Source organism: Larimichthys crocea, chromosome I (assembly GCF_000972845.2).
Source record: "Larimichthys crocea isolate SSNF chromosome I, L_crocea_2.0, whole genome shotgun sequence".
NCBI lineage: Eukaryota > Metazoa > Chordata > Actinopteri > Sciaenidae > Larimichthys > Larimichthys crocea.
Genome location: NC_040011.1, coordinates 37,502,215 through 37,525,861, shown reverse-complemented (window position 1 = coordinate 37,525,861; position 23,647 = coordinate 37,502,215). Strand labels below are relative to the sequence as shown.

General features: G+C 39.5%; 4 protein-coding genes across 7 annotated transcripts; 3 read left to right on the top strand and 1 right to left on the bottom strand.

The window, feature by feature from the left end:
* Window positions 1–210: 210 nt before the first annotated feature.
* si:ch211-153b23.7 (hypothetical protein) lies at window positions 211–6,307 on the top strand. 4 transcript variants are annotated; one of them, XM_027285921.1, is made up of 8 exons: window positions 211–491; window positions 3,392–3,542; window positions 3,993–4,136; window positions 4,358–4,486; window positions 4,590–4,838; window positions 5,103–5,228; window positions 5,564–5,800; window positions 5,835–6,307. In XM_027285921.1, the coding sequence occupies exons 1-7, from the start codon at window positions 355–357 to the stop codon at window positions 5,789–5,791; spliced, it is 1,164 nt and encodes a 387-aa protein (XP_027141722.1). In that variant the 5' UTR covers window positions 211–354; the 3' UTR covers window positions 5,792–5,800; window positions 5,835–6,307. The 4 variants fall into 4 exon arrangements, with proteins under 4 accessions (XP_027141722.1, XP_027141715.1, XP_027141717.1 ...); XM_027285914.1 differs by having other exon boundaries at window positions 5,564–5,815; window positions 5,850–6,307; XM_027285916.1 differs by having other exon boundaries at window positions 5,564–5,816; window positions 5,863–6,307.
* Window positions 6,308–8,041: 1,734 nt separating this feature from the next.
* zgc:174917 (L-proline trans-4-hydroxylase) lies at window positions 8,042–10,301 on the top strand. Its single transcript, XM_027285928.1, has 7 exons — window positions 8,042–8,098; window positions 8,688–8,862; window positions 9,015–9,273; window positions 9,354–9,445; window positions 9,579–9,718; window positions 9,808–9,912; window positions 10,021–10,301. Exons 2-7 carry the CDS (start codon window positions 8,733–8,735, stop codon window positions 10,138–10,140), a joined length of 846 nt encoding a protein of 281 aa, XP_027141729.1. The 5' UTR covers window positions 8,042–8,098; window positions 8,688–8,732; the 3' UTR covers window positions 10,141–10,301.
* A 785-nt stretch (window positions 10,302–11,086) lies between these two features.
* si:ch211-153b23.5 (glutamine amidotransferase-like class 1 domain-containing protein 3A, mitochondrial) lies at window positions 11,087–12,896 on the bottom strand. Its single transcript, XM_010736228.3, has 5 exons — window positions 12,770–12,896; window positions 12,183–12,295; window positions 11,824–11,995; window positions 11,515–11,716; window positions 11,087–11,419 (listed from the first exon to the last, which is right to left on the bottom strand). Exons 2-5 carry the CDS (start codon window positions 12,288–12,290, stop codon window positions 11,227–11,229), a joined length of 675 nt encoding a protein of 224 aa, XP_010734530.2. The 5' UTR covers window positions 12,291–12,295; window positions 12,770–12,896; the 3' UTR covers window positions 11,087–11,226.
* Window positions 12,897–13,566: 670 nt separating this feature from the next.
* Window positions 13,567–17,908, top strand: si:ch211-153b23.4 (uncharacterized). Its single transcript, XM_019265485.2, has 9 exons — window positions 13,567–13,629; window positions 14,210–14,323; window positions 14,424–16,100; window positions 16,188–16,287; window positions 16,378–16,526; window positions 16,656–16,768; window positions 16,863–16,952; window positions 17,047–17,169; window positions 17,263–17,908. The coding sequence occupies exons 1-9, from the start codon at window positions 13,575–13,577 to the stop codon at window positions 17,467–17,469; spliced, it is 2,628 nt and encodes an 875-aa protein (XP_019121030.2). The 5' UTR covers window positions 13,567–13,574; the 3' UTR covers window positions 17,470–17,908.
* Window positions 17,909–23,647: the final 5,739 nt, after the last annotated feature.

The window sequence follows — 23,647 nt, the reverse complement described above, 5'->3', positions numbered from 1 at the left end:
CCCATATTCTCCAAATGATGTCAAAGCAAAATAACGTTTCATCTGAATAAACATTTTGAGTACAGTACATTCAGATTGTGTAACGTATAATACATTTAAACAAATCACCACAATGGGACTGGCCCTCTTTAACACAATGCTGAAGCAGTTGTCAGTATCACTTCCTCTTCTCAAAACTTTGCATCATGTGGCTGTGGGTCTCGGCTACTTCCTCTTTTGCTACGTATCAATACCGATGACAGTATTTACTTTCCACCACATGCTTAGCGGAGGGTTTAGGAAGAGAAACTTTGCCTTGTGTTTATAGCAGCAGTTCAATTTTCCTTCAGACTTTATGAAGATTTTTGAGCAGCCATGGATGGAGATGTGCTGTCTTTGTCATCTTTCTCATCGTTATCATCAGCAGCAGGAACACAGAAAGATACTTCACCAAAGAGCGACAGCAGCCTCCCTCAGAACCAACAGGAACGCAAATCAGCTGAAGAATTATGGTATGTATGTTCCACATTTCTACATACAAGGAACAAAAAGAGGAACATATACAGTAATAGCTTCATCTAGAACAATTTAAATGAAGGTCTATCAACTACAGCTTCAAATAACACCATGATGGTAAATCAACACGCACCTGACAATAACAAATGTTAAACATTTCACACTTCGTATTGTAGGGATGTTGTGTGATATTGTACAATGAGTTCTGAATTTTTTTGTCCACCCCGTGTTTTCATCAAACTCCCATAAATCTATAATTCGAGACTAATGGAGTCTGTGATAGATTGGATAGTTTCATATTCACTGTTGTCTGATTAATCTATTTAATTCTAGAAATACTTTTAAACCCACAGTATATATAAATGATCTTTCTTATCATGATTTCACAGATGCTCAGATAGTTAAATGAAGAATTGTAGTTCATCAAATGGAGAAATAAAAAGCGACTGCGGAGTTTCCCATGAGGTCATAAAGATGTAGGCTTCAGTTCATTATTTCACAGCGCTGATATTCCAGCATGTTGTAAAATAATGCCTGTACAAGGACATAACTTGGGTTTTATGGTCACTGCTTTTATAAAAGTGACTAATAGTCATTCTTCTTATTGTGAGCGGAGTTGGTCAATGCTGTGACAACCCTAACTATAGAAATGATTAGTCTGGTTTAAATATAACAATGTTGAAATTTCACACTTCTCTCTTCTGTAAGAGGATCCAACTGAGGCCATCGACTGATTGCACACAGAAAGATCTGGAGTGATATTTGTCAGGGTTGCCACCAGCAAGAAGGAAAATTATTATCTCCTTCTTCATCATATTCTATGACAGTGAATTACCATATTGCTGCGGGAAGCAGTGGCGTTTTGGTGTCCTTCCAAGGCGGCACACGAATGAAAACTTTGTGAAACTGGGTCACACAATGTGAATAACTTGTCAGAGAAGCAGAATAGAAAAAGCTCTGGATGTGGGAGCCTCGTGTGGTTCTCAACAGGATGGCTGTATAAGCAGTGCTTACTTGCCAAGGTATTGGACATGGGTATGTTATCATTTTCTGCTCATGCTGGCCAATAAAATTAAGTTCAGTTTTATTTGTTTCAGCACAGGCGTCATCCTACACTTCCCGTACTGCAGAGAGCCGTTCATTCAGTGTAGATGATTCACTCATTAATGCTCATAAACAGCCTTTACTAAAGCTCTCTCTTGCCTTGTTGAACCCAGAGGAATGACAGATGGTGCAGAGCATTTAGACAAATATTTTAGCCCTGGGTGAATTTTCCTTTCATGTAATAATCCTTTCTGATTATCTGATGAGGCCATGTGACTTTAAAACACGCACACACACTACAGTTTATCTTAACTGTATCTGACTATCTTAAAATAGCAATGTGTTTAGTGGAGAACATAACCTTGCTCAAGGATAATATCTTTTCTGAAGATGTCACCTTTTCGTGCAAACATGATAATGACACAGTTAACCAGGGGCTTTGAGACATTTTGGCAAATACACTAATTCCCTCTCTTGTTGAGCGTTAGATGAAAAGATTGATGCCATATCTATTTGTAAAAAATACGAAGCTACAGCCACTAGTTAGTTTAGCATAACAACTAGTCTGCAACTCTTTCTCCAAAAATATATCCACCTATGTGGGTTTGTCATAGTATGGTTAACAAAAACTTAATCCTCTGTAAACCCCCTGTAATACCACATCCTGTTGGGACTTGTTTGTTTGACCCAAGTTAGGTTTTTCCCCATATTTCCTGTCTGTCTTTATGCTAAGCTAAGACAACCCACTGCTGGCTGTAGTCTTATACTGAACAGACACATGAGAGCGGTATCAATCTTCTCATTTAATCTTGACAAAAAAAAAACTATTCCTTTAAGCTTGAGAGAACAAAGTCTCATACATCATATTTTCATATTGCTATGATCCCACAAGGGAGACTATGTGTTAAACCTGATGGTACAAAGTTTTCATAGCACATCAGTATTCTTGTCAGGAATATATAACAAAAAATAAACTAATTTGTATGTTGTTGCTTTAAAATAGACCTGCATCTTCCCATTTTTACTGGCTTGACCTGACGATACAACTCTGTAAAATTGTGTAACACTGATTTTCACATAGAAGGACACTGTGCGTAAGTGGATGAAAGCATGTGTTTGCGGGGGAGTTTAGCCTTAAGGGGGATGAGAGGTGATTTCAGATTGTGATTCTTTATGGTACCTATCTCTCCGAGGTTACAGCGGTTTATACAGTATGTTAGTGTGAGGAAGCCCTGGGGGCTTCATGCACTGTTGTGTGTTCTTCCTTGATCGAATTCCTCCTGGGATTTTAGATTTCTGTTGCCTACTTGTCAGCTATTTCTTTCAGACAAGACCTCACAACAGAACTGTTGGAAAGAGAGCTAGTTTGACTAATTAATCTTTGCAAATATTTTTCTCCAAGTGGCTCAGCAGAAATCAACATTTTCCAGGGATCATCACCCACACTGTTTCCAGAGGCTATCGATATGCAAATACATCCGATAGTAAACAGAGATTTTGATTGGCTAGAACTGCGGACGTAGAGAAATGCACCGCTGTGTGTGTGCGTGTGTATAGGTGTGTGTGTGTGTGTGTGCGCGTGTGTGTGTGTGTGTGTGTTGAGTGCATAATGTGACTGTGCATGCATGTGTGTGCGTGGGTGTGCATAATAGCTCCGATTTGATTCTCTGTAAGTGCACTCTGTGCGAGTGGGTGTTCAAAAGTACTCTGACGTTCTTTTGTGCTCACATGTGTTTGCTTATTAATGAAAATCCTTTGCTAATGTTCTTCATCCTGACTTTATTCATGGCGCGTATTCTCTGTCTATTTTTGCATGTGTAACCTGTCTCTATGTGTGTGCGTGTGTGTGCAGGACAGAGAATTTGAATCCCGTGGGTGACAGGCTGCTGTCCACAGAGGAGCAAGTCACTCTGATCACTGAGAGTATGACTGTCACCTCTACTGACCAGGAAAAACTGCTGCTGCTAAACAAGAACACTGAGCTACGCAGAGTCAACAAAGAGGTACAACTGGTGCAGATTCTCTACAGGTCCACATTTGTATTGCTGATGTTGGCAATTACATGTAGTTCTCTCTGAAAACCAGAGGAGGATCGTGGGCGTTGTGTGAAAACTGCTGCTAAGCTGTGAATAATCATCACTGAAGTTACATTTTTCACAATTATACAACCTTTGCTTCTTGATTTTAATTAGACGCTGCCTAATGAAAAGAGAAAGAGACAAGGGAAATTTTTCTCTCAACTGATGTGATGTATTTAGAGAGATTTAGAGAGAAGTATAGAGTGAAGAGTTTCACCTCACCGACCTAAATTCACTTCCTGATGCCCACGTTGTCATGGGGACAGATTGAGAACGATGTCAGTAATGATGACATGAACAATGCTATCGATGGCCGCAGACGAGGCCACTGCACCGATAATTATGTGATGATGTGATGGTGGTGGTGTGTTACAGTTGATGAAGCTTAATGAGGACTGGGATCAGGTGTACCGCAGTGCCACGCTGGGTTTACAGCACAGACTGGAGGCTTTGGAGCTGGAGAACACTGCCATCAAACAGCTCAACAGCAGACTGCTGCTCAAAGTCGAGCACCAACAGGTAAATATGCAACAATACTTCAAGCTTGCGGGAAGTCTAAATATATTCACATGACTGATGGCACAGATACAGTTCAGAAAGGTTATAGACCCTGAAAAGTGGGTGTAGATAGTGCATATGGGGGGATTCCTAAACTGTGGGCTGTGGTGTAGCAGATATAGATGGTGTTAGTAATACATGTGGTTAATGTGTGAGGTTTCCTGTTTTGTTTGGGGTTGCAGAGTGCAAAGGAGTACTATGAGCAGGCGTTGATGCAGGAGCTGAAGAAGAACCAGGAGCTGCAACAATACATCAGACTGCTGGAGAGCAGGTTGCACCACCCAGATAAAGACTGCACACCTGCCAAACAGGTATTATACTGTGTAAACCTGATCAGTTTGTTCTCTTTCAAATGTGTCTATATTATCTGGTTGTCAGCATCATTTATCCTTTTGTCTTATGTCTTTACTAAAGGGCAGCTTCAGTGCTGTAATACGTGATCCTGCATCATGCTCCACCAGTAATCCTCCAGGAGGTCCCAACCTGTCACACAGTCACGTCTCTGGATACAACCCTTCACCCTCCTTTTTCCCAGCTTCTTCAAGCCCGGAGGCAGAGTGGCAGGGAAAAAGCCAAAGCAGCAATACCCCACTGGGAGCACTGGGAGACTCACGGCAAGAGGTGCAGGATCTAAAAGACCAGCTGGAGGCTCTGAGATGTCAGGTGGGCTGCTCTCTTAGGCATGGCATCAACAAAAAAAAAAAAATCCCATTTCTGATGTGATGAGAGCTGAACTGATGTCAACTCACTGTTGCCAGGGAAAGATTTGCTTAATGCTTAAACTTGAATTAGATGGTAAACTGCACCACCAAGTGGCGTCTCTGCGCTGCTCTGAAATGTGTTCACAGTGCAATAAGAAGTCTCTGCAGATCTCAAGATATGGCTCTGGTATTGGCTCACTGCCATGTTGATGTCTTGTGTCAGCAGACCCAGATTTATGAAGCAGAATATGAGACGGAGCATAACGATCACAAACACACACTGCAGGAGAACCGGAGGCTGAGGAAGAAGAGGGAGGAGATGCGCCAACAGGTGGCACTACTGCAAGAGCAGGTAGTGTTTTAATTGTCTGTACACATGCACACACTCATGCAGTCATACACATGCACATTCACACACATAAATTATTAAATATGTCTGTAGTCTGACCTAACAAAAACCATGTTGTTAGGCAGCTAAGAATTCAAGCATAATTCTGTGATTATTGTGTGTCAGACTTAAAAGCCTTGTTGGGTAGTTAAATATGGATGCATAATGTCCTGTTGCAGTTTAAACACACCGTATGATGTAAAATAATATTAAAAAGAGGCATATTCTCAGAAGAAAAAAGAAATCCACTTTGAGCTGCTACCTGACCTTTTCTGCCTGTGGTTCTGACATCACTACAGCTCAAGGTTTATGAGGATGACTTCCGAAGGGAGCGGTCTGACAAACAGATGCTGCAGCGACTGCTGATGAAGAAAACACCTCCAAACAAAGATCCTGTGCTTGTCCACCGCTGCAATAATGAACAGCAGCCACTGGGAGGAGACAAGAGGACACAAAGTGGAGAGAAAAGAAAACAGCACCACCCACTCTGCCCCAAGCACCTGAACAGGGACAAAGAGTCAGACTGAGGGTCAGAAAGAGAGAGAGAGAGAGAGAGAGAGAGAGAGAGAGAGAGAGAGAGAGAGAGAGAGAGAGAGAAAAAAGCAAAACACGATCGCACACACAGTAAATTAAACTCTTATACAAATACTTTATCTCATCTGGAAAAGCAGCCTACAGAGGCTCTCCACTGAGTTCAAACAAGTAACATTGGACTGTACATGCAAATTTAGCATGCCGTCACACTCACTAACAGCACTTTTATCTGATCAATTTAGAGAAAGAAAAGGAGTTGGAAATACCCCTTCAGAATAAAGACAGGTTGCAGTTAAAATGTAGATTACAGTCTGTTTATTCTGTATTCTGTATATTACTTAACAGAAACAGTCACAAACGTTGTTACCTATATATATTTAATATGTCTAATATATCTTTTTTTAAATATCTAGCAATGTATTTTTGTTAAAATTATGTTTACTGATTGTTTTCAAAGCCATTTTAAAAAATAACCATGAAGCTAAAATAATAAACTAAATCATAATCAATCTAAGTGTGTTGGTGGTTTGTTACCTGCTTCAGCTTCTTTGGTGACCCACAGTTCTCAGCTCAGTTGTGCATTACTTTGAAGTCTGTAAAACAATTTCAGTAACACTTTATTTGGAAAGGCTGCCTATAGTTTATAAAGTATTTGTAAGATTTTAACTGCTCACTTTGTCTAAATGTGTCTAAACAGATTATCTATAGACTATAACTCATGAACATACCCTAACCAAGATGTTTTTGTGCCTTAACTATGGTGGAGTAATATCATAAAAATGTTTTTATTTGTGAAACAGTTTAATTGCTGCTGCTGAAATGTTACAAATACTAAGTTATCTATAGACAGACTATTCTAATGAAGTGTTTGTCTTGGCTCAGTAAACCTGCCCCCCCTGCATGCTGAAAGGTGACGTTTGCAATGACATCATAGGTCATTCAAGTCAGACAATTTTGGTGGGTGGGTGTTCCTCAGAACAGCTGTTACAAAGCAGTTGATTGTCTCTGGAGTGCATTTCTGAGTTAATGTTTTCTCTTCATTGGTCCAGATCTCACCTGAAACCAGTGACACATATTGTGACACAGTAGGAGGTGGCTTTCCACCTCTTGGTGGACATTTCCCATAAGAGTCTGTAAAAGATTCCTTAATGTGTCTTTTGTATTAGGGCACGCGATATAAAGTGTATTTTGTTCAGCAGTCGATAACAAGTGACCTATTGTTTTCAAGTCAGTTCAGTTCACTGGTTTAATGATTAATCTAATGCACATACATACACACATTTTCAAATGACAGTGAGATCCTGGGTCAGCAGGTGGGTCACATATCATTACATGTTGAGGAAGTTAAAATGGGGACACTGTTGTTTCTTCTGTATTCTGAGTTTTCAGAGAAGGAAGCTGACAACTCGTTTGTCCACTGTCTGGCCTCTCCCTTCCCTATTTCTAAAATATGTACCTAGTAATGAGTCAACATAGACAATAAGGGACTATAAGGAAACCATTTGGAGGGAAAGGCTGTCATAAATGGGCAGGGTATATATTTCATTATTTTCCGGGGGGAATTTACGGTGCTCAAGTCTCAGAGAAGAGTGGCTGTATTTTTACAATTTTGTTATGTTGTCTGTAAATATATTATTTTAAGTTATTGTTCATTTATTTTGTGTCCACCTTATTGCTCTTTGTTTGTGATTTTACATTTGTTTTTTACACTATTCACACAGATGGACACAAACATACTGGTATGTCTAGATTCATATATACATTTGAATAGAAAATAAAATAAATAAAGAACGATAAAGACTATGACAAATATTATTATGTCCAGAGCAATAATTAATGTGAAAGGAGGGTTTTCTTTTCTGTTATTCATCATTTACCTTGCCATGTCAACACACTGTTGTATACGTCATCATTCCCTCAGTTTAATATGAGGTTGTGATGATTGGGAAATTTTTCTGAAAGAGTAGTGAATTACTTGGAATGGAGGGGTGTTGAGAGATGACACCAAAAATAACCTTTTTTCTTTGCAAAAAGTCTGTTTCCTGGATGGAAAACTTCACGTAAGCCCGGAAACTAAAGATCTAATGCACACACTCTCAAAGGTTTCATGTTACATAGACTGTGTGCATGATGGAGCCGGGTTTTCTTTGAACTGTTAACTTGTAACTTAGAGATAAATGATGATTAAAAAACTGGAGTTTCCTGAAGGTGCTCTGTGCAGTATATAATCTCTGTCACTGAAGAGCCAGACTCTAACCACAGGCCAGACTCACAGAGAGAGAAGACTGACCAGGAGACAGGTATGTAGACAATATAATACTACAATAGTTATCATTTATAGTGACTGGTGTATTATTTTATTTTTATTTGATTAAGTTTAAACTACCAACATTATTATGTACATTATTACAACAGTATGCTATTTATAAAGTAATTAGATTGGACTAGATACAAGTCTAAAATACTCCTTAGGTGTTAATTAATAATAACAAATACAATAGTTTTGCCATTTTTATGTTATAAAAAGGCATCTCTGCAGGTGGAGTGTTGATACTTCACTCACAGGATCACAGAAGCTAAGGGATAATTCTCAGTTTTGTAGTTTTACCCAACAGTTAAACCTTTAACTTGAACTATGTTGACAAAGAGACACTGGTTCACTAGGGCAATGAGATGTAGTCACCAGGGATATATTGGTCTTAAAGGGTAGGTGGAGGAAACCATCTAACCACCCACATGTGGTTAGATGGTTTCCTCTTCGTTTTCTTTTTTTGTCTGCATAAACACCTAAAAAATAACCAGACTGGAAAACACATTCTTAGAATATATTTTAACTTTAATTTCTCTCTTGCTGATCTTCCCCCTGACCTCTACCTCCACCACAAACAGTGTCGACCTTATAAATTTTGGAAGCAGTGAAACGCTCTAATAAAGATGACTACATCTACAGCTAAACTGCAGGAGATCTACAACCAGCAGGGCTTCCTCTCAGCGCTGCCTGTGTTGAATGAGGCTGAGCTGAGTGAGGCCAGGCATGCGTTTTCTGAGCTGGAGAAGGAATTTGGTAAGTGCCACTGGAAGATAAAGTAGGATGAGAAGGGAAGGGAGGAAAACAGAAAAGAATAACTAACTTCTGAATAAAAATTAAATAAGATAATATATGACGTGGCACTATTTGTCAGTGAATGAATGTACCGTGTGTTTGTATGTTTCCAGGTGTAGAGTACACCACGTACAGCCTCCACAATGTTCACCTTCAGTATCCATGGGTGAGGGACCTGACCAAACATCCTGAAATCTTACAAGCTGTCAAAGCCATCCTGGGCCCTGACATCATCCTGCTTGACTCCCGCTTCATATGTAAATATCCAACACTCAAACCTGACATCCAGGAGAATGAAGAGGGAGAAGCCAAACATGATGGGAGTGTTGGAGAGGATAGACTTCCATATGTGGCCTGGCATCAGGATATGAGGTAGATTTACTGAACAAACACTGAAAGGTTTTGTTTTGTTTTGTTGTGGCTTTGTCTCACTGTAATTGTTTTGTTAACAGGTATTGGGGTATTGCTGGTGGCCCTGTTCTCTCTGTGTGGCTCGGTTTAGATGACTCACTGGAAGAGAACGGCGCCCTTCGTGTCATCCCAGGTACTTCAGCTTCTCATTTCAAGTTTATGCCTTTAGCAACAGTTCTATAGATGTCAGAGATGTATCTATAAAACATTTTTTCTTGACTTCCTTTCTTAACATAAAAAGATTTTTGACTTTTTTTGTCCTTCAGGTAGCCATCACATTGGCATGTTACCCCATCGCCAAGCAATCCGCCCTGGAAACATGCTGTCAGTCAATCAAGAGATCCCAGAGGAGCTGGTGCAGGCCGATAATGCTGTGCTTTGCCCTCTGTTAGCCGGGCAGATGTCTGTGAGTACTGATTTATTTTGTTAAACATGACAGTAGATTTAAGTGCAATACAGAGCGAATTAATTACGGTCTTGCATTTGTTTTAATAGATTCATGATGGACTCCTCGTCCATGCCAGTGATGCCAACACTTCCCAGAGGAGGCGCTGTGGGTTTGTGATACGTTATGTCCCCACCTGTGCATATCCCATACAGGTGAGACAAACATGAAGATTGATGTATTCTATTACTTCATGCAGATTATAATTTCACAGTGTTAGACTTCATCTGTGTATTGATCCTGATTCTTTCTGTGTCTATTAGGATCCTGATCGTCCCAGGAAATTTCATGCAACAGTGTTGGCCTCTGGAACGGATAAGTTCAACCACTTCTCCAGCAAAGCCACATCCGCTCTTCACAGTCACTTGCCCAGGAATATTTAATCATCATTATTACAATTTATCAAATATGCCACAGTTTGCACTATATATAACTCAACTGTGAATAGATGATTGATTAATAAAATGTTAATGATAGTACATTGTATTGTATTGTTCCATGTATGGATGTAACTGAACTGCTTTCAAATAAATTATCAAAATAACCTGACACTGGTGAAACAGTATTTCTGTTTACAAAGTTCACCTATACAACTTGTACAACTTTACTAATGATAAGTTAATGAAAAAATTAAATATGCTGGTTATGTTCTTTGTATTTACACTTTAGTGGCAAAAATACAAAATCCTCATAATCCAAGAGTTCTGTGATAAAAAAAGGAAAAAAAAAGGAATCTGTCTATAAAAGAGTTTATTAAGTGACTTAAGATTTTAGAGAACTATATTCAAGATTTACTAATTTTTCATAAATTCAGTTTTATTTCTTACCCAAAGCACTGTTCCACTTTAAGCTTGTCTTCTTGCATATTTAATGCACCTGCCAAAATGTAGCACAATGTATTATATGATAATACATGTTAACAAGTTAAAAGTCCTCCTGTTCTGATTGTGTGCAAGTGGATTGGGGGAAATGAAAAGGATTTCAGAAGCAAGGGCTACATGTTTTAGCAATACCAGAAGCTCCAACTGTGTTTGTGTTACTTTACTGATTTATATTACTTCTACCTCACTAGCAACCAAACAGAAGGAAAAGCAGCACCACTCCAAAGTTATCATGAAGTCACGTAACAGTCTGGAGGTTGGAAATGTTGATTACTCTTTCCTCTCAACTGCGTAGGAAGCTTTAAAGTCGTCTGCCCTGCATCATGAACCACTCAGTCTCTTCCAGGTTAGGTACAAACACAACATACAGTATGTGTGAGTATATGGTGTAGATTTTTTTTGTAATTTTCATTGTTTCATTTTAATAAAGAAAAAAAAAGTCAAAATGTAAATTGTAGAGTAACTTTTATTGAACGTTTCAAAACAACACATACAGTATATGATGTGAGGTGTAATATCTAAACACCACGCTTATATAGAAATCACAATTTAGTTTAAAGTAAACACCTGTATGTAATAAGAGACTTCTTAAGCCAGTTTCAGTGTCTCTTTAACCATGACTCCTACTCCATCATAGACTTTATGAATGGGAGCATTGCACATGAATGCACAGGTGGTGACCAGCTTATTTTTGACATCAACGTGTGCTTTATCCACATCCGTGTTGACATGTTTGCAGCCCATCTCCTTCAAAGCACCGGCTGTCCCAGCATATGGCCACCTAAAGATGAAAAGAGGGACAATTAGTGCTGTAGATTGAGATTTTTTTCATAACCACAGACATCTGAGGTTGACAACTATAACAATTTCACACACTTTTCACACTCTTTGTCCTGTCCCACAGTGACTTCACAGCCAGGCAGGATTTTGGCAGCCAGAATGGGAGAGATGCAGCACATGCCCAGTGGTTTTCCAGCTTTGTGGAAAGCCCTGATGACTTTCTCCAGCTGTGGCTGGACGGTGCAGTCCTTATTCTTCACTGCCCAGTCACTCAGGTTCTTCGCCACACCAAAGCCCCCTGAATGAGAACACCATAGATTCATTTAGCACATAACAACAACAACAACAACAACAAAAAAAAAAACTGAAAAAACAGATAGGCTATTATTTACAACCAGATCTAACCTGGGATGATGGCAGCATCAAATGCTGAAACATCTAACTTGGCCAGATCAGTCACGTCACCCCTGGCGATGCGGGCACTTTCCTGCAGGACGTTTCTTTTCTCCTCTGTAGGTTTCCCCTCACAGTGATTGACAACGTGCATCTGATCTGCATTGGGAGCAAACATCTGCACCTGAAATGAAACACAAGCATGTAAAACTTTCACTGATCGGCGTCTGTACTGATCAGATTATGTAATCCTTTTATAGGTAAATTAATGGATTGAAAAGTACACGTAAAAGCTGCAAAGTCCCTCTGAATGCCACAAGTTGGACATAAAATAACAGATAAATACACTGCAATAAGTTAATGTCTCTTACTTTTGCATCGGCCCGACTCAGGTGGACGAGGACAGCGGACGCCTCATGGATCTCTGTGCCATCATAGACTCCACAGCCTGAGAGAATAACTGCAACACGCTTCACCATGGTTGCTATGAAACACAAATGAAGCACATTTGTTTACCGATACTACATATACTGTATAGATGACACCATAAAGTATTTATCCCCTTCTTGTTCAGATATCAGGTGTTACATATGAAGCTGCTGCACCTGCATGTGTTTACACTATACATAAAAAATGTATATAGCCAGGTGACAAAGGCGTACTAGGAGCGCTGCTGCTATCTGATAGCACATTTAACACCAGTGAAGAGAAGTTACAGGAAATGTTTGGCATCTGCTCTACATGTCTCCACGGATATAAATGAATGAGCAGTACTACACTGTAAGACACCTTTTCCCTGCTCAAGGGAGTTAGCACTGCAAACTCCCTTGAGCAGTCTGCAGTGCTACTTGCATTTAATTATAACAACATGGCCTAAACTAAACACGAATTTGTCCTCACAATATTTGTTAAGTTAAGTTTAAATAGCAAAAACAAAGACAGTGTAGACCGATCTCACCTTGTGTCTGTAGCTGGTCTGGCTTTACACCGTGTGGGATGAAGCTGTTCAGGAGAGGTGTGATGACTGAAATCTGAACCAGAGTCTTTATAACCCTGCCTGACTGTCTCCTCCCACAACCTGCTGATATCTAATATGCTGACATCATGCACCATTAAGGTAACCAGGGTCACAGTTGGCATAAAATGCTGAATCATTCCTGTCAATAATTTATATAACGGTGAACAATGACATTAATGTAATTAAAAGTCTAATTGCGTGATTATTGATTTATTTTACTGAACAGGTTTATGGGAATACTTTTATTTCTTCATATATATATTGTATAGATAAACAAACATTAATACATTTATAACTAGTCTAGTGAATATTCAAGAAGTAACAGGTGCTTTAAGTACTATATTAATGTCGGTCTTATTTGCATTTTGTGAGTTGAAAATGTCTAGAAGCATAATTGGTTTCATAAATCAGGCTATAATTCAAATGTCAGTGATTAAAAAGTATAAAGAAATTGATATAATGACAATTCGTGTTGATATTGATGGTTGATATTTTATCCGTTTACACATACAATTGCACACATCATAATATGGAAGTTCCCAATTAAGTCTTTTGAAACACTATCCTATTTTTTAAACACTATTCTGTTCTTTTTAAACACTTCCCTATTTTTCCTCTGCTTTGACGGAGCTGCGGGTTTTCCCGAGCGAGGTGCAGCTTGTCCTCTCAGGTTTCTTCCTGCGTGCAGACGTCACACGCAGCCGTATAAAGCGCAGCCTCACGTCCTCAGAGATGCACTTCTGAGATGGCTCACCTCCGATCATTGCATGTGTCCGTCGGCATACTGGGCATCTCTGGCGGTAAGATTTTATTTTTGATATATCAAGTTACTTTTTATAGCCTATGTTATGTTATGTTATGTTATGTTATGTTATGTTATGTTATGTTATCAGGATGAATTTCATATAATTGAATGCTATAAAGATTCTGAATTCTGAAACCTAGAAAACAAAAATTAGTGGCCAGCTATCAGAAATCAACTCTGTTATTAGTAACAATTAAATCTCTTCATTTAATGGCAATCCTAGAAATAAGGTGACATATCATGTTAGTTTGGCATCAAATTTAAAAGTTTAAAAAACGTATTCTTTTAAAGTTAATATCAGAAAACAACTATATTATCAAAATAATGAATCACTGCTGCAGATATTTCAATTATTAACCTGCCTAACTAGTTACATATAATATGTAATCATACACAGAAGTTAAAACTCTTGATTAGTTAGTCAGGCAGACACCTGCTCTTCATATTCAGGGGGGCAAAATCCAACCATAACAACAACAAAAAAAACTTTTGTAGTTTGTAGTTTCTTGTTTGTTTGTTTGTTTGTTTGTTACCACACAAGGTTCTTGATAATGGTGTTTTGTCCTGACTTATAGGCTCTCTTCTGCTTTTGGTAAATGACTATGCCAGCTCACCTGAAAAAGACCTCATCCCCAACACTGCACTGGGGATACTGCTGCTCATCATCGCAGCCCTCTTAGCTTACGCAGGTTGGTTTTAATAAATGTGTCACAAAAATAAATTCACAATTTGTAGGATTTGTTGAATCATATTTTTGAGTAAAAATTCTCTCTTTCTGTTTACTCTCAGGTATTGGTCACAGTCTGTCCCACGCCCAGCTGTTTTCCTGTCTGTGTCTGACTGTGTCCGCCCTGTGGTGTGGTTCAGGTCTGGTGTACATCCTGGTGGGGCAGGGAGTGCTGCAGCCCACAGAGCTGAGATCTGCTCTGGTTCCAGGCCTCGCAGCATTTACTTTGGCCCTGCTCATCATAGGCATCGTAGCAGTCATAGTAAAAAAGCCAGTTCTATTTCTGATAGCTTTCGGCATTAGCTTAGCATGTGCACATCAAATCGCAGGGCTGTGTGCTGCAGGTTTTGGTCTGTCTGCCACAGCTGCTAACTACCTCATTGTCTGTGCAGTGGGTGTTTACTTTGGTTTAGGACGCCTGATGTTCATCATCACTCGTGGTAAAGTTGAGCTTCCAGGAACCGGCCTGAAGAGCAAAGCTGAGCTGAATACAGCACAGAACCAGGGGTGCAGCGATGCAGTGTCAGTATGTCTGGTAATGAACATGCTGTCTGCTTGTGTGCTAGTCTGTCCTCTGTTAGGTGTGGTCCCACGGCTCTTTGTTGGTCACGTCCCCTGGCTGTGGACAGCTGGAGTTTTCCAAGTTGCAATGTGTATCCTCTTCTACCGAGCAATGGACACACTAGCTGCCACTTTTTACGGCTTCACTGCTCTGCTGAAATTTGCAGAAGGCTACAGTGCTCTCCTATCATTTTACTCAATTGAGCCTTACTCCCCCGTTCCTTTGCCTGCTGTCTTTTCTGTGCTTTTCTTTGTCCTGGCTCTCTTCAGTTGTCAGAAGAGCATGCTGGAGGGGCTCTACCAGTTATTCTTTGTAGCCTTTTGTATTGCCATTGCAGCCCAGCCTCAAGGTTTCTTCCAAGGAGGCACGCAGGGTGTAGAGGGAGCTATATTTATAATGTCTGCTCTCATGCTTTTAATTACTACATTCAATATGGTCTCCACTACATTGATTCCCACAGGGCAGGGGTATTTCAAGGCCTTAGTAACCAGGATACAGGGTGTTAATCTCAGAGCCAATGATAAAGAGCTTAATGACCCTTACTTGGGCTACTCCAAGTATGCAGATGCAGAGTTGTTAGGCCATGCATGTAGTGTGCTGGCTACTTTTGCTATCACAGCCACAGTTGGTAACAAAGGTCCTCTGGCTGTGCTGATTCTGCCCTGGGTGGTGGTGGCTGGCGGAGCACTCCAGCTACTTTGTGGTTCAGTAGCCTTTGCTCGAGGTAAAACCTTTGAGAGCACAGTTTTTATTCTCTATGGGATGATGTGGACAGTGTGGGGGCTGACTCGATTCGGTGGCCTCTATGGTCAAACCAGAAGCTTTGATGTGGCTGTCGGGATCATTAGCTTCATGCTGTTTAATGGTTTAGTGACAGCTGCAGCAGTGTTTGTAAATGTCGCTTGGTTTGCTTACTCCCTAACCTTCCAGCTCATCCTTATTAGCTTCCTTCTGGATGCAGTAGGTGCACTGCCTTATGGTTATGACATAGGGGTCACCATCATCTTTGGCCTTGTCAGTTTTTATTGTTTCCTGGCGCACATTTTCAACAGCACCTTCCAGTCCCCCCAGATACCCCTGGGAAAACCTTTAATTAAGATGAGCGGGGTTGGGGGAGGTGCAGATATCTGTCCGCATGTATCAGCCCGCAAGGCCACATCTGTCCAGCAGATTGCAGGTGAGACTCTATTAAAGAAATCAGTATTGATCATAACAAAGACTTGTTGACATACTTGATGTGTAATCGTACTTCTTTCATCTGCAGAAATCATGAAAAATGGCGGCATATGTGGAATGCCTACTGACACTGTCTATGTGCTGGTGGCAGCTTGCAACAGACCCGATGCAGTTATTAAAGCCTACAAGTGAGTCTTAGTTTTGGATGTACCCTTATGTGCGTTCATTTATTAAATCAGTCTCATTATGTTCTGTGTTTTCACTGTGTTTGACTTCAGGGTGAAGAAGCAGGCAGAGGACCGACCTATGTCCATGTGGATCTCTTCTATTAAGCAGTTGGAACCGGTGCGACACCTACTGAGTCCTCTGCTCCTGGACTTCATGGAGGCTGCATGGCCCTCCTCTATTAGCATGGTTATACCCAGAGGTAGATATGTGTTTGTTGATACATATTTGTATGTGTAATATTGTATGTGCGTGTGTGTGACTTTGGGGGTACCTAATGTTGCATTGCAGGGGTTTTACAAGCATCATATTGGTTTCTTGTCTCACACAGGACCATGGTTGGACACATTTGGGTTAGGAGATGCTGCCAAACACATAGGGACTCCACAAAGCATTGCCATCAGACTCCCAGACTGTACTGCGGCCACACACCTCATTAATCTGGTAAGCACTGTGGGAAATAATCACTACAAGTCTTAAAGTGAATCAAACTAGACAGCAGACCTTTTAGTAAATACAACAACTTTATTTCTTGCAGGTGGGGCCCATTGCTGTAACTTCAGCCAACCCTACAGGCGAGGCAGACACAACTCATCACAACCAAGTTTACGCCAAGCTAGGCAACAAGGTGAGGACAGTACTGTATTACAATTTTATCAAACACAAGAGGCACTGGTGTTTTAATTTTTGTAGTAAACTACATGTGCATTTTGTTTGGTTAGGTGGATGGAGTGTTATGTGATGGAGCCTCCCCAGAGAATATTGCATCTACCGTGGTTGACTGCACTAAGATTGAAACAGGGCATATTGGTTTCTTCAGAGTGGGTCTCATTCCGAAATCTAAGGTAATATAAATATCTCTTCTTGATCTATCTAAGAGTTTCAGTTCAGTGTATGCTTACATTTATACCTGTTGCGTTTGTTTGTGTGCTTTAAAGGTTCTTCAAATCTTCGAGGAGGTTCAGAAACGTCACAGCCAAGGGCAGGTGAACCCTGCTTTTGAGGATGATCTGCCTCAGACAGATATACAAGGACACATAACTTCAGAAATTGATGACACGGCAGAGTCAGGAAGGGGATCCGGAAACTCAACACCATCATTAGTTTCACCTGAACAAAGTCCAGTCCTCAGAAATGAGTCATAGTGTCAATGCACTGTTTTAAAATGCTGCCAAACATGAGATAAATTCAGATGTACACATATGTCCACACATAGTTGCCACACTGTTGTTTGAAAAGACCTCATATACCACAGAGGACAACCCCACAAGATTGTTCATGTCTTGGGGTTTTATGATTGCCAAACAGATGTTTTTATAATGTTTGTCTCTTTATGTGATTTTTTTTGCAAGAGCAAACTTTCTATTTCTATGAAATTTGAATGATGCATACATTATATGTCCGCAGTCTTATGCACTCTAATCACTTTAAATCTAATGTAATATCTTTTGTGCATTATGTAATATATTTTATATATATTTTGTCTGTTCATTTGTCACTTTTAAAATTGTAGTATTTTAAATACATGTACTGTGTATACTTTTCATAATAAAATATACCTTAAATCATTGCATGACGATAATATATCATTGAATTTGTGAGTTACACTATATAATTTGTCTTATGCACTCTAATCACTTTAACTCTAATGTAATATCTTTTGTGCATTATGTAATATATGTTATATATATTTTGTCTGTTCATTTGTCACTTTTAAAATTGTAGTATTTTAAATACATGTACTGTGTATACTTTTCATAATAAAATATACCTTAAATCATTGCATGACGATAATATATCATTGAATTTGTGAGTTACACTATATAATTTTGTCTTATGCACTCTAATCACTTTAACTCTAATGTAATATCTTTTGTGCATTATGTAATATATTTTATATATATTTTGTCTGTTCATTTGTCACTTTTAAAATTGTAGTATTTTAAATACATGTACTGTGTATACTTTTCATAATAAAATATACCTTAAATCATTGCATGACGATAATATATCATTGAATTTGTGAGTTACACTATATAATTTTGTCTTATGCACTCTAATCACTTTAACTCTAATGTAATATCTTTTGTGCATTATGTAATATATTTTATATATATTTTGTCTGTTCATTTGTCACTTTTAAAATTGTAGTATTTTAAATACATGTACTGTGTATACTTTTCATAATAAAATATACCTTAAATCATTGCATGACGATAATATATCATTGAATTTTGATTTACACTATATAATTTTGTCTTATGCACTCTAATCGCTTTAACTCTAATGTAATATCTTTTGTGCATTATGTAATATATGTTATATATATTTTGTCTGTTCATTTGTCACTTTTGAAATTGTAGTATTTTAAATACATGTACTGTGTATACTTTTCATGATAAAATATACTTTAAATCATTGCATGATAATAATATATCATTGAATTTGTGTTTTGCACTATATTACTTTGCAGATGCAGATGCATACGGAAACATAGCCACATAAAGAATATATTACACAGTTAAACTGTAAATTATAATGTTTAAAAAAAAAAATTTCATATTGGCATTGTCATTGTATTTAGGTCGTTGTATCATATATACTAAAAAACATACCCAAAGACAAAATACATGTGATAAAATCATTAATATACATGGAAAGTATCCATTGCTGGTTAAAGGAATCAGTATGGCGTTGGAAGGACCACCTAAGATTAGAGGGCATTAACGTTCTCTCCCCACCCTCAATTGGGAGTCTGTGAAACTATACTTATTTTTAAATGTATGCGGATCAAGACAAATCATTCAGGAGTCATGAATCATTCATTCAGGAGTTTACACAAATTTTTGATAACCCTATCATTAGCATTTTTCAATTTTGGTGCAACGGATCTGACTTGTTTAGAAGCATCTCCAGACTGCATCACATTACAGGTACAAATTATTATTATTTTTTTTTATTTTAGAAACTTGAACGTGAAATTACTTCTCTGCATTTAACCCATCCAGGCTGACACACACATGCACATGCACAGGGTCGACAGATGCCAGATTTACTGGAACGGTGGGCATCAACTCACAGCACCCAGGGAGCAGAGCAGGCGGGGGTATGGTGCCTTGCTCAAAGGCACCTCAGCCGTGGTAATCTAGTGAGAGCGGGGATCGAAACGCCAACCTTAGGGTTATTAGCGACCCACTCTACCACGGTTGCTGACAACACAGTTAAATTGGTAGAAATTAAACCTGAAATACCTGACTCGCCTCTCGATACCACATATTGCTGCCATTAACTTCAAGCTGAATACATGAGTCTGCAAGCACTGGAGCACCAGTACGAAGAGCTTTAACATCATCAACAACTTTTTGAGAACCATCTAATTAATGAAACATGATCTTTGGCCTAACTAGGGCAGATGGCGCAGCTACTGCTGAGAAATATTCACAAAACACTTAATCATAACATCCTATTCCCAGAAACTGGGTGAACTCTTGCATTGTTTGGGAGGAGGAAACATCTCAGTGACCTTCACATTTACCGTTACAGGAAACAATAACTAACCACCTTACCCAGGTAAGTTACTGTGGTTGCAGCAAACTTTCCCAGGCCAGGCGTTTAACAGAGCTTGGATGCACTACAAATGTCAGCAAAACAATCCCCTGAAATAGCTTTAACTTGCTGGAAATACCTCTTTTATTGAAGAAAACCACGCCATACTCTGAAACCAGCCACATCATTCCCCAAAAGGACTGCCACTCCTGGAATGGGTAACAAAGGCCAGTCCCATGGTGACTTCACCCTATACTATAGACTAAGCAATGCAAAGAAGCAGACAATAATTGCATACCAATTCCCCTAAACAGAAAGAAACTACCTGTGTTTGTTACTGGGGATAATATGGAGAACAGACTCATACAAACAACAGCGGCTTTCTGGTCACTACCCGGAAAAGACACATAACCATCACGAATGTAAGGTGCATAATCACAATCATGTAGCGAATTAGACCTCTTCTCAAGACTGTGTGAGTGTATGCAGAATTTTAATCACTTTGCATTTTAGGGCAGGAAAATTCAACTTTTAATGATATTAGTTCATAAAGTTATACATAGCCAGTATAATTAGCCAGACCAATTGAAAATGAAAAAAAAAAAACAATTATGTGGGTATGCATGGATTTAACATAGAAACCCTGAAATAACATATATCGTTCAATTTCATGGAATCACAAAGGTTGTAATGAATGAATTCATTTCTCTATTTATACTTTGCTTGTTTGTAGTGACCATTGAGTGATCACTTCTTCTTGGTCCATCAATTACAATAAAAAGTAGGTCAGAAAATGTAGTTTGGAAAAAAATGGTTTGGTTTTTAAAACTCAAAAATGTGTCTACAGTGCACACAAAGCACTACAGAGTGCAGAGTGCAGAGGGCCAGATGGAGGTTGCTCGCCTCTCTGGTATATATATATATATATATATATATATGCATACATCTTTGTTATAATATTTTAATCTTGTTTATCTGTCTCTTTTGTCACTCTGTCTTTTTTAAGGTTGGGAATCTAAATTCAGATAATCCATTTAACAGCTGTTAGATGATCTATATCTAAAAAAGAAATCCTTGTGTTGTGGTATATAGCAATCCTTGTGGTTCCAAAGTACAGGATGTTGTATGCATTCATGTTTCATGTGCCCAGGCAACCAGTGAGTCACAGTGTTTTCCTTTGATAACAGTTGATTGTTCTCCAAAGATTGTCCACACAAAAAACGAGAGGCAGGCACAACACCATGCAATCATATGGCTGTATACCTGCAAACTCACCAGCCCAAACTGAAAAATCTGATAAAACATAGGCACTGCAGTAACCTGTTTATCAAGAAGGCAGAGGTGTCACGCAATGCTCTCCTGCTCTAACAACAAAATCTCAAACGGTCTAGACATTTTAATTTGATATAAAATGTAGTGTGATTATTTAGTAGGCAGCTCACTGTGGAATCATGGTAAAATCTGTAATCTGGAAATGTAACTGCAGAATGTAGTCCTGATTGCCAGGACATATTAACCAATCATAACTGTTTTTAAAGTTATGCATTTACAACATTATTGTCCATGTTACACCTGTAGTTACTGGTGATAAATTCAGTTTAATACGACGGAATTCTGGGGGCAGCAAAACAAACTATTATTGTTTAATATAATTAAATTGTTCATTAAGTCATTAAGTATTTGGCTTCAACAACTTTTCTAACATTTACACAATTTATAAACAAGAAACCGTTGAGTGTATAAATCTTTGCTCCTTGAGTTTGTGTCTATGTATTGTAGGTGTATAAAAATTAAAGGGTAAAAAAGGTGACACCAGATTCCTACCACTGCCAACCTAGGCATCTGTACTGCCTTGACAGGTAGATGTCATAGAGACACTCACAATCATAGCTCATGCGCAACTGCAAGGGGACCTAAGCCCCAGTGCTCATTTCACTGACCAACACAATGGACTTCTTGTGACTGTTACTTCATAAAAACTTGCAATTGCCTTACAACCATCAGAAAAAATAGGATCTCCTAAGGCCCACAGATAGATGGAGCCCTACTCCTTAAAGTGTCTGCACCGCTATGTGTTACATATGTTGCAGACCCTAAGTCTTTTCAGGGGCAAGCCCCAAAGCTTAAGTTCCTAGATAAAGGGGTGAAACATAATCTCTTGGGCCTGTGAAAGTAGATGCCCCGAGAATGGGAGGTCCCATGGCACCCACACACCTACAGTGGGCCAAGGCCCCCCTCCCTGTGGATGTAGGCTGCTGCAATCACACTGTCAATCCTCAGCAGCACATAGAAACGCTGAAGATGCAATTTCCATAAAGAGATTTGGGCTGTCCTCAGCTTTATCTCAACGATGTGCTAGGAAGCCCACCTGCTGCTTCAGCGGTCTCCAAGTCCTCTGTCCTAATGCCCTGCACCATAGCCAATCAATTACACATCCGACAACTAGTTGTCAACCTGCTCCCCCTGTCAGGATTGCACATGTGCCCCCACCAGCAGTGGGCTAGCTATAGCCTTGGTCCATCGATACAGGCTCAGGAAGCATCTCTGTACTAGGTACATGTAAAGAATGGGCCAGTGGAACCATTTGAACCACTGCTGCCATCAACCCCAAGAGCTACAGTCCCTAGGTGACGCCAATATGAGAGGTAGGTGCATCACCTTGCAACACCTGATAAAATGTAGGTGTCACTTGTTTACCAAGGAGGTAGAGGTGTCAACACACACCACCCTCTTGCTCCAGCGGCCAGCTTACATTTATTATCATAATTGATAATTTAAGGGTGGGTTCACACCTAATGGTGGCGTGAGGATGGTACATTGTTTCAGTTTTGCAACTGATCATTCCCAGCAACCAGTGTACATTTTACTTTCATTACCATTGTTTATTTTTCACACACGCAAAGTAAAAGAGGTGTGCAATCAAAAAGTAAATAACACAGTGTTTGGCAGTGGTCTAAAACTGTATGGCTGCATATCTGAAAACTCTACTAGCCCAAGTGGGTACACCTGATAAATCGTACGTGTTGCAGTCACCTGTTGACCAAGAAGGCAGAGGTGTCAAGCACTGCTTGTTATGGAATTTTCTATCCTCAGGTTACACAAGGTCACGTGTGGGCCTTGAGGTCCTCAGCAGTATTAGTTGTTTGGCTTTGGTTGAGAATAGTAGGTGCCAGTCTATCTCAACACTGTGGTGGCCAGGGTCGAAGAGACCTATTGCTGTCTTCTTAGACATAATAGATAGCTTGCTGTTGACGTTCCAATCTGCGTAAACAGACATCTGTGTCTCCAGACTAGAATATTATGACAATAACACCTGCTTGAATAAAAACATTCTCTTTAAATAATTTTGGGCATATAAACTAACTAACTAACTAAATTAGTTGTCGACGATTTTGTTCGACGACATAATCGTGACTAATCGACTAATCGTGACAGCCCTAGATGGGTATAGAGTGATGCATGGAATGAGGAGTGTGTATCTGGGATTAACATCAACCACAGATTTTGCAACCAAGAGATGGGACAGGATCTGATGATAATGAGATACCTTGACCCATTGCAGTGTCCTTTGTGCTGGTCTAAATTTTAACCTTAGTCCCCATGTACACACAGCTGCAAACATGCTCCTCTCCAGGAAACATCTTTGTCAGATGTCTGCTACCACCCTTGGGTGGAGTCTCCATTCACCTGGGCTTAGGCCTCCTCTGAAAAAGCAGCCAGCTACTTGATTCTCCAGCTCAAGCACCCATACTACCACCAGTGGAGGGTCAGCAACAG

Coding starts and splice junctions, on each gene's coding strand:
- si:ch211-153b23.5 (XM_010736228.3), bottom strand. CDS start 12,290: ATGGTGAAGCGTGTTGCAGTTATTCTCTCAGGCTGTGGAGTCTATGAT. Junction 11,996..12,182: donor TGAGTCGGGCCGATGCAAAA/GTAAGAGACATT, acceptor GTTTCATTTCAG/GTGCAGATGTTTGCTCCCAA. Junction 11,717..11,823: donor TGATGCTGCCATCATCCCAG/GTTAGATCTGGT, acceptor GTTCTCATTCAG/GGGGCTTTGGTGTGGCGAAG.
- zgc:174917 (XM_027285928.1), top strand. CDS start 8,733: ATGACTACATCTACAGCTAAACTGCAGGAGATCTACAACCAGCAGGGC. Junction 9,274..9,353: donor GCCTGGCATCAGGATATGAG/GTAGATTTACTG, acceptor TTTTGTTAACAG/GTATTGGGGTATTGCTGGTG. Junction 9,913..10,020: donor CCTGTGCATATCCCATACAG/GTGAGACAAACA, acceptor TGTGTCTATTAG/GATCCTGATCGTCCCAGGAA.
- si:ch211-153b23.7 (XM_027285921.1), top strand. CDS start 355: ATGGATGGAGATGTGCTGTCTTTGTCATCTTTCTCATCGTTATCATCA. Junction 3,543..3,992: donor TACGCAGAGTCAACAAAGAG/GTACAACTGGTG, acceptor GGTGTGTTACAG/TTGATGAAGCTTAATGAGGA. Junction 5,229..5,563: donor TGGCACTACTGCAAGAGCAG/GTAGTGTTTTAA, acceptor ACATCACTACAG/CTCAAGGTTTATGAGGATGA.
- si:ch211-153b23.4 (XM_019265485.2), top strand. CDS start 13,575: ATGGCTCACCTCCGATCATTGCATGTGTCCGTCGGCATACTGGGCATC. Junction 16,101..16,187: donor ATCTGTCCAGCAGATTGCAG/GTGAGACTCTAT, acceptor TTTCATCTGCAG/AAATCATGAAAAATGGCGGC. Junction 16,288..16,377: donor GCAGTTATTAAAGCCTACAA/GTGAGTCTTAGT, acceptor GTTTGACTTCAG/GGTGAAGAAGCAGGCAGAGG.